Source organism: Peromyscus californicus, unplaced genomic scaffold (assembly GCF_007827085.1).
Source record: "Peromyscus californicus insignis strain IS unplaced genomic scaffold, ASM782708v3 Scaffold_4__1_contigs__length_199733344, whole genome shotgun sequence".
Taxonomy (NCBI): domain Eukaryota; kingdom Metazoa; phylum Chordata; class Mammalia; order Rodentia; family Cricetidae; genus Peromyscus; species Peromyscus californicus.
Genome location: NW_026294562.1, coordinates 183,610,627 through 183,626,356, shown reverse-complemented (window position 1 = coordinate 183,626,356; position 15,730 = coordinate 183,610,627). Strand labels below are relative to the sequence as shown.

Below are 15,730 nucleotides of genomic sequence, written 5' to 3'. Positions count from 1 at the left end.
CCGCAGCAGTGGGCGAGAATTCTGGGAAGGAAGAACGTATTATCTTAAGGTGAACCTGCCTTCCTAGACCTTAAGGAAGGAGACAATGGCTTGTCTCCACCTCCAGATACAGTCGGTTCTTTGCAAATCTTCGTGGGTGGGGAAGGCTGGGATTCCTTAGTAAGGAGTTGCTGGATGTGTCCTCTCAGGTCTCTGGAGAGTAGAATGAAAGGCTCAGACTCCAAGGGCCAGCCAGGGGTCACCGCTGCTGTATCTAGGACAGCACTCTTGCTAGCCCAGCTCCAGAAGCTGACTTAGATTTCTCGCTCCTAGGAGCCAAGAGAAACATCCACCCGCCTTCTCATCTGGCCTGAGCACACACAGCGTGACGTTTGAGGATGTTCCACCAGGGGGCGCTAATGTCCATGCTGATGTTGGGAGGCCCGGCTCAAGGCTCCAGGCCCCCTTTCCTCCTATCCCATTTTGTATGAGAATCTCCCAGGGTGGGGACCAGCTTCATGGAGTGTTTGTTGAAGTCCTGTACATTCACTAGGCCCTCTTTTCGCTGTCCGAAGCCCTCACTGTAAGTATGGCAGCTGGGATGGGAAGGTATCCTGGCGGTCAGGAGCCAAGGAATACCACAAAGTCAACCATGCAAAAAACGTTGCTGTGGGATGTTCTGTATGGCAAATGTGTCGTTGATTGGTCAATAAATAAAACACTGATTGGCCATTGGCTAGGCAGGAAGTATAGGCGGGACAAGGAGGAGAATAGAGCTGGGAAGTGGAAGGCTGAGTCAGAAAGACACTGCCAGCCGCCATGATGACAAACAGCATGTGAAGATGCCGGTAAGCCACGAGCCATGTGGCAAGGTATAGATTAATAAAAATGGATTAATTTAAGCTATAAGAACATTTACCAAGAAGCCTGCCACGGCCATACAGTTTGTAACCAATATAAGTCTCTGTGTTTACTTGGTCGGGTCTGAGCGGCTGTGGGACTGGCGGGTGACAGAGATTTGTACTGACTGTGGGCCAGGCAGGAAAACTCTAGCTACAAAACGTCATTGAAGAGATTTATTGGGAAGGAAGAACCCAGGAGGACGGTGAGAAACAGCAGCAAACTGAACAGGGTACAGACCTTTATACAGGATTTCTTGGGGTAGGGGTGTGGAGCTTTCCAGGGTGGCTTGGGATTGGTGGATTTTTGTGGTCTGAATCTGGGGCAAGCTCAGGGATTGGTGGTGAGATTTCAAACCCTGGTCCTGGAGTCAAGTCAGGGCCAGGGTGTTTTTCCTTGGCCCTTTTCACCCTATGCTCACAATGGTGTAGGGGAGTGAATTCAGGGATTCCACACTCACTAAAGACTTCATGTGCAGAGCCCCAAGATGCAGTGGCCAGCAAGACAAGCATGGTCTGCCCCTGTCTCTCAGGATCTGAGAGGGAGGTGTCCACAAACAAGCAACAACAACAACAAAAAAAAGCCAGCTCAGGAGGAGCCCCAAGGGCCCCTCCAAATCAGACAGTGACAAGAAAATGGGGTGTGTATGTGTGTGTGTGTGTGTGTGTGTGTGTGTGTGTGTGTGCGCGCGCGCGCGCGCGCGCGCGCAATGCTTCCATGAGGATGCCCTCCATGAGGGTGTGACCGGTCCTCACTCTGCGTTGCACAAGGCTGAGGTCTCACTGAGCTTCCAGTACCCTTACAGAGTCACAAGGGAGAGTTAATTCCTTGTGTCTGTGGGATCCATGGTCTTCACAGTCAGCAGGGCCTCTGACTTGTAGACCCAATCTTAAGGGGGCCTTGACTGATGACATATGACCCAAGACGGAGCATGCATCCTTCCTACATTAAGGTTCCTCAGAGGGCTGGAGAGATGGCTCAGTGGTTAAGAGCACTGTCTGCTCTTCTAGAGGTCCTGATCCCGGCAACCACATGGTGGCTCACAACCATCTACAGTGGGATCTGATGCCCTCTTCTGGCAATAAGGCGTAGATGCAGATAGAGCTCATATATATATATATATATATATATATATATATATATAATAACAAATCCTTAAAAAAAAGTTCCCCAGAGAAACAGGATCAATAGCATCAAGTATGTAATCCTTCCATTGATCTAAACATAGTTATCTTTCTCCAGGAAGAGATTTTAAAAGAAATAGTTCATGAGATCATGAATGAAATGGAAAACCAGTGGTATTCAGATCCATTCCCTCACCCACCACATATGTGGTCTTCCTTTCCAGCTTTAGTTACACACAATCACTCTTGTTATTCAAATATCACACAGAAATTTCCAGAAACAAACCATTCATTTTAATCTGCGTGCCATTCTGGGTAGTCTGACAAAATCTTATGCATCCACTCCTCATTGTTAGAAGACAAATTCTTTGTCTAGTGTGTCCATGCTGTATATGCTACTCCCCTGTTAATCACTTAGGAACCATCTCAGGTATCAGAAGGACAGTCCAGTATCACAGTGCTGGTGTTCCCGTAACCCTTATTTCACTGGCTGAGAGTGTTGCCAGGGTATAAAAAGGCAAACTTGGCCGGGCGGTGGTGGCGCACGCCTTTAATCCCAGCACTCGGGAGGCAGAGCCAGGCGGATCTCTGTGAGTTCGAGGCGAGTCTGGGCTACCAAGTGAGTTCCAGGAAAAGGCGCAAAGCTACACAGAGAAACCCTGTCTCGAAAAAACAAAAAACAAAAAAAAACAAAAAAAAAAAAGAAAGGCAAACTCATTTCAAAGACTTTCCTCTGAGAAAACAGCACATCTGTCTCTTCAGGGACACCCCCAACACCCTGGTGTGTCCACTACAACCTAGGGTTCTCCTTCACAGTTCATGGGTTGCCCATTCAAGGGCTCCATGGAGGACATCTGTCCCTGCCACACACTGCCTGGTCTTCCAGGCTCTTCTCTGGCACCTGGTGCAAGCCTGCATATGCTATAAAGCTGAATAGGTGCTCTTTCCATTCTTTAGGGAAATGTTTCCCCAGGTTTAGTCGTGTGGGCAGTCAGAGGCCTCTACAGCTGTGGTAACAGGGCCCAGCTCCCTCTCAGGGTAGCAGAACTTGGTCTCACAGGCCTGCAGAACGCAGGAGTTATGAAGGCAAGCCAGCAGAGTTGGGCTGAGTGCCACCTGAGATGGGGACAGTCAGAAACTCCTACTTCAAGACGCCTCTGCTGCCTACTGTGCAGATGTGGCCTGCGTCTAGTCCCAGCTTGGGGCTGGGAAGAGGCACCCCCCCCTTCTCCTCACCTCACTTCATCCTCTTCTCCCACCTGCACACCCCAGTAGCCCCTGTGACACCCCACAAACCCAATCGTGGTTTGGTCCACAGCCACATCAATGTTTATTCGGAGTCTGGGTCCCAGTCTGTCACACTTCTTTGCCCTTTGGTTTTCCCCCTCATGAAGGGAACCTGAGCAGAGTCCCTCATCCACCTCTCCTCAGTCAACCCCATGTCCCACACCCCTTCCAAGCACTCAGAGTTCATTAGCATTTCCAGGACCAGTTCTTTAAGCAGGAGGCATGACCATCCCTCCCCTACCACAGGCAGGCCTCCAGGTGGACTTCTGGGATTCAGAGAGGAGGGAAAAATGATGCTCCCATCTCAAGTCAGGGTCTGGAGTTCAGCAAGAGGGGGTTCTGGCCTTGGAAGAGGCCCAGCAGGCCGCTGTCTGGGACTGGCTCCTTAATGATCTTCTGGATCTGCAGGTAGAGGAGGTCTGGGTCAGAAGTCAAGAACTGCCCATCTCCCTGGTCCTCCTGGCAGCCTTCCCCCAGCCAGCCTCTCTCCTAGAAAGTTTTTGTAGGGGCTGGAGAGATGGCTCAGCCATTAAGAGCATTTTCTGTTCTTGCAGAGGACCTGGACTCAGTTCCTCTACTTACAACTCTCTTTAACTCCAGGTCCAAAGGATCCGATGCCCTGTACTGGACTCCTGGGGCACTGCTCTTCCAGAAAAAGCTGTTTTAGGAAATGTTTTCCCAGGTTTAGTCATGTGGGCAGTCAGAGGCCACTTTAGCTGTGGTAACAGGGGGTCCAGCTCCCTCTCAGGGTAGCAGAACTTGGTTTCAGAGGCCTGCAGAATGCAGGAGTTATTGGTTCATGGGGGCTTGCACTAAGGTGGGAGAGGAGAGCCTGGAAGTCTAGGCAACGTGTCTCAAGGAAGACCTTGAGTGGACAATGCATGAGGTGAAGTTTAAGTTGTGCTGGAAACCTGAGGATGTTGAAGACACCAAGAATGTACAACATTTGGTAAGGACAGTGGCATGGAGAGGAACAAGCCTAGACTGAGCCTGTGTGTGCTGCACCAACGCCCACGTGGAATCATGTGCCCCATGCTGCCAGTGGAGAACAGGATCTAAGGGTCGCCCTGTTGGGTTTGGGGTTTGCTTTGGTCCAATCTTTTCTTTTTTTTCCCCCCCTCAATCTTTCCACTCCTCCATTTTTGGAACGGAGTGTTTACTCTGTCTTTGTAGATCAGAATCTGGAACTTTCATTTTGACTTTACAGGGGCTCACAGCTAAGGGACCGCCTCGAATCTTGGAAGAGACTTTGAACTTAAAAATAGATTTATTTATTTTTGTTTTTTGTGTATGGGTGTTTTGCCTGCAGTTATGGCTGTGTCTACATGCCTGGTGTCTCTGGAGGTCAGAAGAGGGCATCAGGTCCCTTGGCACTGGAATTATAGACAGTTGTGAGCCATCGTGTGGGTGCTGGGAATCAAAGCCAGATTCTCTGCAAGAGCAGCCAGTGTTCTTAAACACTGAGCCACCTCTCCAGCCCTCTTAATTTTTTTTTTTTTAAATTAGCAGTCATCCAGATGGCTCAGTGAGTAAAGGCACTTGTCATTAAGTCTAAAAACCTGAGTTTGGCTGAGCGGTGGTGGCACACGCCTTTAATCCCAGCACTTGGGAGGCAGAGCCAGGCAGATCTCTGTGAGTTCGAGGCCAGCCTGGTCTACAGGGAGAAATCCATGACAGGCTCCCAAACTACACAGAGAAACCCTGTCTCACACAAAACAAACCAAACAACAACAACAACAACAAAAACCTGAGTTCAATCCCTGAGGGAAAGAAAGGCAAGAACTGACTAATAAAAGTGGGTTTCTGACTGCCATATCATGGCATATGTGTGCACACACACACTCTAAATAAGTAGAATGAAAAAAAAATGAACTTACACTTATCTACTTATTTTGTGTATGTGTACATGCATGTGTATGCCACACGGCATGGGCACAGGTCAGCTTGTGGGAGTCGGTTCTCTCCTTCCCCCGTTATGGATGTGACTTGAACTCAGTCATCAGACTGGGCGGCAAGCTCTGCACCGGCAAGTCACCTCACCGCCCCCTGCATGATGTTCTTTTAGTTCAGACTGCTAAATGCAGGGCCGGAGAGATGGCCTGGCAGTCAAGAGCAATTGCTGCTTTTCCAGAGGATGGGGCTTCAGTTTCTTGTGACCACACCCAGCAGCTCACGACTGCCTGTCACTCCAGCTCCAGGGGATCTGGCACTGTCTTTTGGCTTCCTCAGATACCGGGCACACATGTGGTGCCCAGACATATATGTAGGCACTCTCACACACACAGAAAATAAAAATAGATTTAAAAAACAAGCAAACAGACAAATCTTAAAGAATCCATCCCCCTTACCCTGGGACTGAGAGAGTGCTCTCTTAGCAACCTCTGGAGATGTAACTGAGAGTCAACAAAATGACCTCGTGGCTAATGCTAAGACAATTACTCCCCCCACGAGCCTGTACCTACACTGAGTGCCTCTTAGTTCCCCCCACTCTCCCTTGGGAAGCTCATATCTACACTGGATGTGTCTTTCATCTGAGATTCATTCTTTCTTTCTTTTGTTTTTCAAGACAGGGTTTCTCTGCTTAGCCCTGGCTGTCTTGGAACTTGCTCTGTACACCAGGCTGGCCTTGAATTCATAGAGATCCTGGGATTAAAGGCGTGTGCCACCACCACCCGGCTTAAACCCTGTGCTAAAACCTATATTAAAATAACTTTTTAAAAGTCACCAAATCCACCAGGCAGTGGTGGCACATGCCTTTAATCCCAGCACTGGGGAGGCAGAGGCAGAAAGAAAGAGCTCTGAGTTCAAGGCCAGCCTGGTCTACAGAGTGAATTCCAGGACAGCCAGGACTGTTTCACAGAGAAACCCTGTCTCGAAAAACAAACAAACAAACGAAAGTCACCAAATCTGTTTCCCATACTGTCTATAGTTGTGAAATTCCTTACAGACTCCAAGGCACATCTCCAGTTTGTCCTAATTTGAGGTCCCTAAAAGTCTAGGGCAGAGGTTCTCAATTTATGGGCTGCAACCCCCGAGGGGGTCACATATCAGATATCCTGAATGTCTGATATTTACATTGCGTTTCTTAACAGTAGCAAAATTACAGTCATGCAGTAGCAATGAAAAATTTTTTGTCCTTTTTTTTAACGTAAAAACATCTTATGTACAACTGCAGGAGAAATAATACCCAGATAGCCTGCACATAAAACCAGGTTATAATTTAAAAGTCCAGGGTTATTTTAAAGAGTAAAATATTTTATCTGTAGAAAACAGTATAAATGATAACGTTTTCCAATAAGCCCTTTAAAGCCAAATAATAGCTGAATTATACATATAAATATTGATTAGATTCTGGGATACGGAAGAGACCTATCTTCATCTGTTCAGAGAGCTATGTTTTATTTAAGTTGTGTATGTGAGATTCCTATTCAACTTCCCCTCCACTATTTGATTTATGGTAGACATTTTTCTATAAGCTAATCCATGTTCTAAAAATATTTTAGCCTCCCCTCCTGAATGTACAGCCAGCATTTTCTTTCATCAGCTTGATACAGTACCAATTATTATCCTAGTAGTGAAATGTTTCACCATATCTTGCCCAGTGATTAGGTAAAACCAAAACTTATTATAATCCAGAGTCATCCTCGGGTTCCCCCTGCTATATAGCCTCCCTGGATCTGTGGGTTGCAGTTTGACTGTCCTTTGCTTTATATCTAGTATCCACTTATGAGTGAGTATATACCGTGTTTGTCTTTCTGAGTCTGGGTTACCTCACTCAGGATGATATTTTCTAGTTCCATCCATTTGCCTGCAAATTTCATGATGTCACTGTTTTCATCTGCTGAGTGGTACTCCATTGTGTATATGTACCATATTTTCTTAATTCATTCTTCAGTGGACAGGCATCTAGGTTGTTTCCAAATTCTGGCTATTACAAATAATGTTGTTATGAACATAGTTGAGCATGTATCTTTGTAGTCTGGCTGGGTCTTGAGGTAGATTGATTCCCAATTTTCTAAGAAACCGCCATACTGATTTCCACAGTGGTTGCACAAGTTTGCACTCTCACTAACAGTGGAGGAGAGTTCCCCTTGCTCCACATCCTCTCCAACATAAGCTGTCTTCAGTGTTTTTGATCTTAGCCATTCTGACAGGTGTAAGGTGGTATCTCAGAGTCATTTTGATTTGCATTTCTCTGATGACTAGAGATGTTGAGCAATTCCTTAAATGTCTTTCAGCCATTTGAGATTCTTCTTTTGAGAATTCTGTTTATCTCTATAGCCCATTTTTTAATTGGATTGTTCAGTATTTTGATGTCTAGTTTCTTGAGTTCTTTATATACTTTGGAGATCAGTCCTCTGTCAGATGTGGGGTTGATGAAGGTCTTTTCCCATTCTGTAGGCTGTCGTTTGGTCTTATTGACCGTGTCTTTTGCCCTACAAAAGCTTCTCAGTTTCAGGTGATCCCATTTATTAATTGTTGCTCTCAGTGTCTGTGCTACTGGTGTTATATTTAGGAAGTGATCTCCAGTGACAATGCGTTCAAGAGTACTTCCTACTTTCTCTTCTATCAAGTTCAGTGTAACTGGATTTATGTTGAGGTCTTTGATCCCCTTGGAGTTGAGTTTTATGTATGGCGACAGATATGGATCTATTTGTAATCTTTTACATGTTGACATCCAGTTATGAAGTAGCAATGAAATAGTTTTTGGTTGGGGGTCACCTCAATGTGAGGGACGTTATTAAAGGGTTGCAGCGTTAGGAAGGTTGAGAACCCCTGGTCTAGGGGAACTCTATGCTGCTGACAATGGCAGTGTGGAGCTGTCTGTCCCCTTGCAACCGACAGGAGGACCCTGGTTATCATGGATCTTTCCAGCAAGAGCTAGGCAGAGATGGGTTAGAGATAAAGGGTCTTTTGAGTAAGCAGAGAATAGCCCGTAGAAGCCCATTGTGGTGATGCACCCCTGTAATCCCAGCACTTGGGAGGTAGAGGTAGGAGAATTAGGAAATCAAGTCCAGCGTGGTGCTGGTGGCGTGTGTGTGAGAGGTCCACAGTCCCAGAGTGTTTGGCTCGCGGTACTGCCTTTGAAGTAGTGGATTGCTGGAGCGCCTCAAGGAACTGGGGCTGTCATTGTGCGCGCGCATAGGGCAGTTCCACCGGTAGCTAGTGGGCACAGACTGGAGCTCCGGCTGACCACACTACAACGCACAGGAAGCTCCCACGGAGAGCAACCAACCAAAGCCCAGACTCATCTCAAGTGAGCCTGCAGGCACACGCTTGTAATCCCAGCTCTGGGGAGGCGGAGGCATGGGCGTTATGAATTCAAGGCCAGCCTGGGCTGCACACTGAACAACCTACATGAGCCCGTGGCCTCAAAAAAGGAAACCAAAAAAAAAAAAAAGAATTAAAGCAACGAAAACAATCTGTCTCAATGTCATCACGCTGAGGAAGCCAGCATGACCCACACCCCCAGATGCCAGCCGGCAGGAGGTGGAGAGCAGGCTTGCAGGGGCACCTCAGGCTCCCCGCGAGACCCAAGCCATGCAGGAAGGCTGCGTGCCTCAGTTTCCCGCCCGCGTCTGCGGACGTCCTCTCCAGCAGGAGAGCACTGGGACTGAGCCCACACACGCCAACCTCAGGCCAGGACCCCCAAGCACAGACTCGGCACCTGGAGCAACCCCCCCGCGGTGGGCGGGGCCGGGCTGGGAGCGGCGCGTTGCGTCATGACGCACGGCGGCGGCGGCGGCGGCGGGGTTTGTGTGCGCGAGCGGCCGCCGATAAAGGTTGGGTGCCTCGCGCCGGGGGCCGTGGGGAGGGAGCGCGCCCCCGCCCCCTCCCGGGCCGCGGCTCCCGCGGCGCTGTGCCGGGCCCCGCTTCCCGTCGGCCCCCGCGGGAAGGCTCTGGGGTTCTCCTCGACCCCCCCTCCCAGACCGGGGCCACAGGTGAGAGACCGGAGGGCGGGGTGGGGGAAGGGCCGGAGGGCGGAGTCGTTTGGGCAACGGCGAGCGGGAAACCGGAAGGGGGATCTTAAAGGGAAAGTCGCTGTTTCGCCTCCGATCTGTACTCCGTGAGGCCGGCTCCTCCCTCTTAAAGGGGAAGGGCGCTGTGTTTAGCTAGGCATTTTTTTTTTTTTTTTTTTGCAAAGCTTCGTGTCTTTTCTTTTTCCTCCCCTTTCTCTTAAAAGAGGATTATATATTTCCTTAAAAGCGGGTGACAGTTTCCCAGACGTTGAAGGAAAAGTTTCATAATCCTGCTGGTCCCTAGAATATCTGTACAAAGGTAGAGACAGGTATTTAACCTTTTTCTTCCCCAGAAAGTCTCATGTAGCTCAGGATGCCCTTGGATTCACTGTGTAGCCATGGATGACCTTGAATTTATGATCCTCCTGCCTCCCTCTACCCTCTATGTCCTGGGATTAGAGGCCTGTGCTACCACGCCTGGTTTTCTGCTGTCCTGGGAATCCAGAGCTTCATGCATGCCAGTCATTAACTAACAGTCCAGCTACACCCCAAGCCCCATGAGCATCAAAGCCCAGCCTTTTAAAGGGGACTCCCACTGCTCAGCTGGGTCCCTCTGTTCCTTTGGGCATCTTGTGTTAAAAGATGCAGCCTGACCTCGCAAAAGGCACATGCAGTTTCTTAAGCTCATTAGTCCCTTACATGGTGAAAGAGACGCCCATCGTTTAATAAAGAAACCCTTCATAGCCCGTTGCCCATCCCTTAAAAACAGAAATCCTCCATAGCCTCGTCCCTGTTTGCTCAGACTGTGTTTACTGAGCATGCACTCAGCTGGTAGATGCTGGGATGCACAGGGAACAAGAAAGGGGTTCCCTGTTTACACGGTGCAGACATTAGACAGAATAAAAGAGGCAGCGAGAGGGCTAAATGTGGATGGGACTCTGCTTGTGGGGACACGGGAGCAGTGGCTTGAGGATCTGCCAAGGAAGGGTCAAACTAGTTCCTGCTTTTGCTACCAGTGGCATCCATCGGGTTGACAGGTCAGGAATCCTGCCAAACGCCCAACAATGTGTGAGCCAGCCCCTCTGACAAAGAATGACCCATCCTCAAATCTCTGTGCTGCTGAGGTTGAAAAATCCCGGCTGTGTAGCGAAAGGTGGTGAGCCCCACGAAGAAGGGAACACATCGAGGTATGCGAAGAGAGCAGCGAGTGCTGAGGGATTTAAGTAGGGTGGTCCGAGGTGTCTTGAGGTGACAGGGTAGACTGTGGCTGGTGGAGAGAAGGGGTACTAGGCGGGAGCCCCAAGGTGGGGGTAGCTCTCCCTGCCTGGCTGGAAGGCTAGAAGGACTGGAGGCCACCAAGTGGGGAGAAGATCACCAGTCGTGAGCACTCAGCAGGCTGCTGTAAGGGGTTTGTCTTCTGTTCATACAGGTGTGTGACTGCTGGACTCAACCTTCTGGGTTTCCACACCTAGTGTGTGCCGTGCTGGGGTCAGACCTAGGGCTTTGTGTGGTTGGATAGGCGTTCCGTCAACTGAGCTACCCCTCCAGCCCTACTTCTAAATATTTGGTAGGAGGGCATAGAAGGAAGATAAAAACTTGGAGTTAGATTTTAGTTAAGTGTGAGGTGTCTTAGGCACAGTGCACCAAGCATGTGACACAAAGGAGAGTCTTGAGTAGTTACACTTTTGGAGTCCTCTTTTTATAAATTGTGGAGTCTTAGGAGGGGCGAGGGCTTCCAGAGAGAGGGGCAAATAGCTAGACCAGCCGTTCTTGACTGAGCTCTGACTCAACCTCCAGGTTTAGAAGGATCCAGCCCAAAGGCCGAGATGGTGACAGGAAGGAGACAGCCATCGGAGGCTAGGACGGATGCCTGAAGGGAGGACTCAGCAGCACGGGGCTGGGGTGCTGGGGACTGCAGGTGACTGAGGCGGTTCCAGAGGGGAGGGCAGGTTGATTCTGGACCCGTGGAGGGCTGGAGAGAACCGAAGCAAGGGTGTTGTGTCTTTGTGTTTGCTGCTGGGAACGGTCTCGTTGAAGCAAACGAGGATGCCACGGGAGGTCGGAGGCCATGGCACAGGGAAGCGTGTGGGGGGATTCCTACAGTTTCTCAGTCTTGTGTTGCTGCTGTTTTGAGCTGGATCTTTGTGGGGGTTCATCCTGTGCACTGTAGGGTGTTGAGAAGCACCCCTGTCCCCGCACGTGACAGGCAAGCAACAGTGAGTGTCTCCAGCATCACAAGATGTCCCGAGTGGGGTGACAGTTGGGAAGCGCTGGTCCAGTGGTCGGTGCATGAGATGTTCTGTTCTGATGGCTGTTCTTTTTCCAGTCACTGCAGGGCCTGATCGGAAGCAAGGTCACCTGCTGAGAACAGGGGAGCAGGAGGATTCAGTGGGGAGGAAACATGTCGGGGTTACCACTGAGGGGTGGAGGGGCCAGAGAAAGTGCTGTGCGAGTGAGAGGCGCACGGGGAGTGTTCAGAAATGTGCACACGAACATGTGCACAGTGAGACAGGCAGCTGTGTCCAGGGCGGGTGTGCCAGGGAGCGCTGGCGGTGATGGCGTGATGGGAGGAGGTTGTAGAGCCTGTGGGAACAGGAAGTCATCACTGGGGTTTGGGGGACCCAAGAGGTAATGGGGGGGCAGTGGGTGGTGGAGTGGGGTGCTTGAAGTTCTGGTCACTTGAGTGACACTGTTTAGGGTGTGGTGGTGGGGACAAGTGTTGAGGTGGAGAAAGGTGAGGAGTGAGTCCTCACACCAGAGCAGGAAGCAAAGCCGGAGTCTCCTAAGGCTCTGACATCAGAGGGGCCAGTGTCCTTCTGAAGGCAGGGCTCCATCTAGAGGCCGCCCCTTCTTGGATCTCTGCTTCCCAGAGGAGCTGGCCACCTAGTTGCAGTTTGCTGAGAAGTTGACACCCTGGATACCCCATTATTTCTCTTAGTCTGTGATACTGTGTGTTAAACCTAGGCTGTTGGAAGCTCTAACACTAAGGAAGAACCCCTACAGGGTGGGTGATATAGAGAGGCTGTCCTGTTCCTTGAAGAGCCAGTATGAGTGGTGATAAGGACCAGTGCTAGCCCACTCTGATCAGAATCCTTCCACCAGGTGTGATGGCCGGCTCCCACGTGGACATGGCACCAGCATCCGCCACGGAGGGAACTGGGGAGAAGCCAGGCCCCCCTGCCCCAGCACCCACCCCTGCTGCCCAGTATGAGTGCGGGGAGTGCGGCAAGTCGTTCCGGTGGTCATCTCGGCTCCTGCACCATCAGCGCACGCACACGGGAGAACGGCCCTATAAGTGCCCGGACTGCCCCAAAGCCTTCAAGGGTTCCTCAGCTCTCCTCTACCACCAGCGGGGCCACACAGGCGAGCGGCCCTATCAGTGCCCCGACTGCCCCAAAGCCTTCAAGCGCTCCTCCCTGCTGCAGATCCACCGCAGCGTGCACACGGGCCTGCGGGCCTTCACCTGCGGCCAGTGTGGCCTGGCTTTCAAGTGGTCATCCCACTACCAGTACCACCTGCGACAGCACACGGGAGAGCGGCCCTACCCGTGCCCCGACTGCCCCAAGGCTTTCAAGAACTCGTCCAGCTTGCGGCGCCACCGGCACGTGCACACCGGGGAACGCCCTTACACCTGTGGCATTTGCGGCAAGAGCTTCACACAGAGTACCAATCTGCGCCAGCACCAGCGGGTGCACACGGGGGAGCGCCCATTTCGCTGTCCGCTCTGTCCCAAGACCTTCACCCACTCCTCCAATCTGCTGCTGCACCATCGCACCCACGGCCCCGCCCCCGGCTCCACCCGGACCCCTGCAGGGGAGACCAGCGGAGCCAGCACCAAGGTCCTGGTCTCTGATGCCTATCTGCAGCCCCGCAGCCCGCCTGCACCCCAAGCCCCGCCCCCGCCGCCCCCACCCGTGGTGCCCGAGCTCTTTCTGGCTGCGGCCGAGACCACGGTGGAGCTGGTGTACCGCTGCGATGGCTGCGAGCAGGGCTTCAGCAGCGAGGAGCTGCTCTTGGAGCACCAGCCATGCCCGGGTCCCGCCGTGGCTGCCCAGCCCCAGGATACGCCTGCCGAGCTGCCCCAAGCCGACCCCCCTCTGCCGCAGCCCCCGCCTGCCACCGCGGGCCCCCCCAACTTTGCTTGCCTTCCTTGCGGGAAGTCCTTCCGGACCGTGGCTGGCCTGTCCCGCCACCAGCACAGCCATGGCGGGGCCAGTGGACAGGCCTTCCGCTGTGGCAGCTGTGATGGCGCCTTCCCACAGCTGGCTAGCCTGTTGGCTCACCAGCAGTGCCACGTGGAGGAGGCGGCAGCAGGACGCCCGCCCCCTCAGGCGGAGGCTGCCGAGGTCACCTGTCCCCAGGAGCCTCTAGCCCCAGCCACTCCTGCTCCCCCTCCACCCCCACCCGCCCCCGTTTCCGCAGAGCGGCCATACAAATGTGCTGAGTGTGGCAAGGCCTTCAAGGGTTCTTCCGGGCTGCGCTACCACTTGCGGGACCACACAGGCGAGCGGCCCTACCAGTGCGGGGAGTGTGGCAAAGCCTTTAAGCGCTCCTCTCTGCTGGCCATCCACCAGCGCGTGCACACGGGCCTTCGAGCCTTTACCTGTGGCCAGTGTGGCCTCACCTTCAAGTGGTCGTCCCACTACCAGTACCACCTGCGACTGCACTCGGGCGAGCGGCCCTATGCCTGCAACGAGTGTGGCAAAGCCTTCCGTAACACATCGTGCCTGCGGCGCCACCGGCACGTGCACACTGGCGAGCGGCCCCACGCCTGTAGCGTGTGTGGCAAGAGCTTCGCACAGACATCCAACCTGCGGCAGCACCAGCGCGTGCACACGGGCGAGCGACCCTTCCGCTGCCCGCTTTGCCCCAAGACGTTCACGCACTCCTCCAACCTGCTGCTGCACCAGCGCACCCATTCTGCTGAGCGTCCTTTTGCCTGTCCCATTTGCGGCCGTGGCTTTGTCATGGCCGCCTATCTGCAGCGGCATCTGAGGACGCACACCCCAGCCACAGCAACTTCGGGCACCAGCGGCCCTGCTGCACCACAGCCCCCTGCCCCACTGGCCGCAGCTCCAACTCCACTGGCTGCCCAAGATGTCCACGTTCTCCCCCACCTACAGGCCACACTTTCACTTGAAGTAGCTGGGACCACAGCTCAGGCTACGCCCCCGGGCCCAGTCGTCCCCAACTCCCAGACATTTCTCCTGGTACAGACTGCCCAGGGTCTCCAACTGATCCCTAGCAGTGTCCAACCCCCTACCCCTCCTCCACCGCCTCCACCTCCCAAGCTCATTCTGTTGCCTCCTGCCAATGCTGGGGGTATGGGCAATGGTGCTGCAAAGCAGGGCCCTCGGGCCGTGGCGAAAGCGGGACAGGGCACGGGGGTGGTGTGGTTCCCAGGCCCAAGCGGCCTGGGGATGCAGGGAGGAGGCAACACAGGAGCTAGCGGAGGAGGGCAGAGTCTCATTGTTCTGCAGAATGTGGGGAATGGGGAGACAGGGCCACAGGAAGTGAGTGGGGTTCAGCTTCAGCCCGCACAGGAAGTGGCCACGGTCCAACTCCAGCCTGCACAGGAAGTGACCACGGTCCAGCTCCAACCAGCACAGGAGGTGACTACAGTCCAGCTCCAGCCCCTGACAGGCCAAGTCTCCAATTCCAGTGGAGGAGCTGTGGCTACAGACACTCCAAACCTGCTGGTGGTTCAGAGTGGCACTGCTGAAGAGCTACTCACCGGCCCTGGGCCTGGGGAGGTGGGGGACAGCGAGGCCAGCGCCAGCATGGTCCAGGATGTCGTGTTTGAAACGCTGCAGACAGAGGAGGGACTGCAGAGTGTGTTGGTGCTGAGCGGAGCAGACGGCGAGCAGACCAGGCTGTGTGTGCAGGAGGTGGAGACCCTTTCCCCTGGACTGACAGAGCCAGCTGCCACTGGCCCATCAGGACAGAAACTCCTCATCATTCGGAGCGCTCCAGCTACCGATGTTCTGGAAAGCAGCGGCGCTGCAGGAGGCGCCACGACGACGACACTGCAGCTCCTGGCCCCACCGGCACCTGGCCCGGTCTCTGCCCCCGTGGGGGTGCCCGTAGCTCCCACCTCCCAGATGGTACAAGTGGTCCCTGCAGTGGCTGGCCCGGGGGTCATGGCTCCGCAGAGTTTGCCCTCTATCCAGATTGTGCAGACTCTGCCTGCAGTCCAGTTGGTACACACGTTTTGAAGAGACCCACTAGTACCTCTGTCTGCCACAGACGTCCTCCCCACCCCCCCGCAACTAACTGTTTTCCTCAGCTGGGCTGGGGTCAGTTCGGGAGTCAAGGGGACTGCTGGCTGGGCTTGCTAATAAAGACAGAGTCTCTTCTTGGTTTTGTTTTCATGGGGGAAAGGATAGTCATGGGCACAGCTCCTGCCTAGGACCTGGAGGTTTTCATTCTTCCCTCGGGCTCTGAGGTGCGGAGGCTAACTGCTTCTCCAGGGTGCGGATC

At 53.0% G+C, this 15,730-nt stretch overlaps 1 protein-coding gene across 5 annotated transcripts; it reads left to right on the top strand.

Moving 5' to 3' along the window:
* The first annotated feature begins 6,694 nt into the window (after positions 1–6,694).
* On the top strand, positions 6,695–15,606 carry Znf628 (zinc finger protein 628). 5 transcript variants are annotated; one of them, XM_052762713.1, is made up of 2 exons: positions 6,695–9,232; positions 12,353–15,606. In XM_052762713.1, the coding sequence occupies exons 1-2, from the start codon at positions 8,764–8,766 to the stop codon at positions 15,463–15,465; spliced, it is 3,582 nt and encodes a 1,193-aa protein (XP_052618673.1). In that variant the 5' UTR covers positions 6,695–8,763; the 3' UTR covers positions 15,466–15,606. The 5 variants fall into 5 exon arrangements, with proteins under 5 accessions (XP_052618673.1, XP_052618674.1, XP_052618676.1 ...); XM_052762714.1 differs by having other exon boundaries at positions 9,144–9,232; positions 10,267–15,606; XM_052762716.1 differs by having other exon boundaries at positions 9,150–9,232; positions 10,288–15,606.
* The last annotated feature ends 124 nt before the right edge of the window (positions 15,607–15,730 follow it).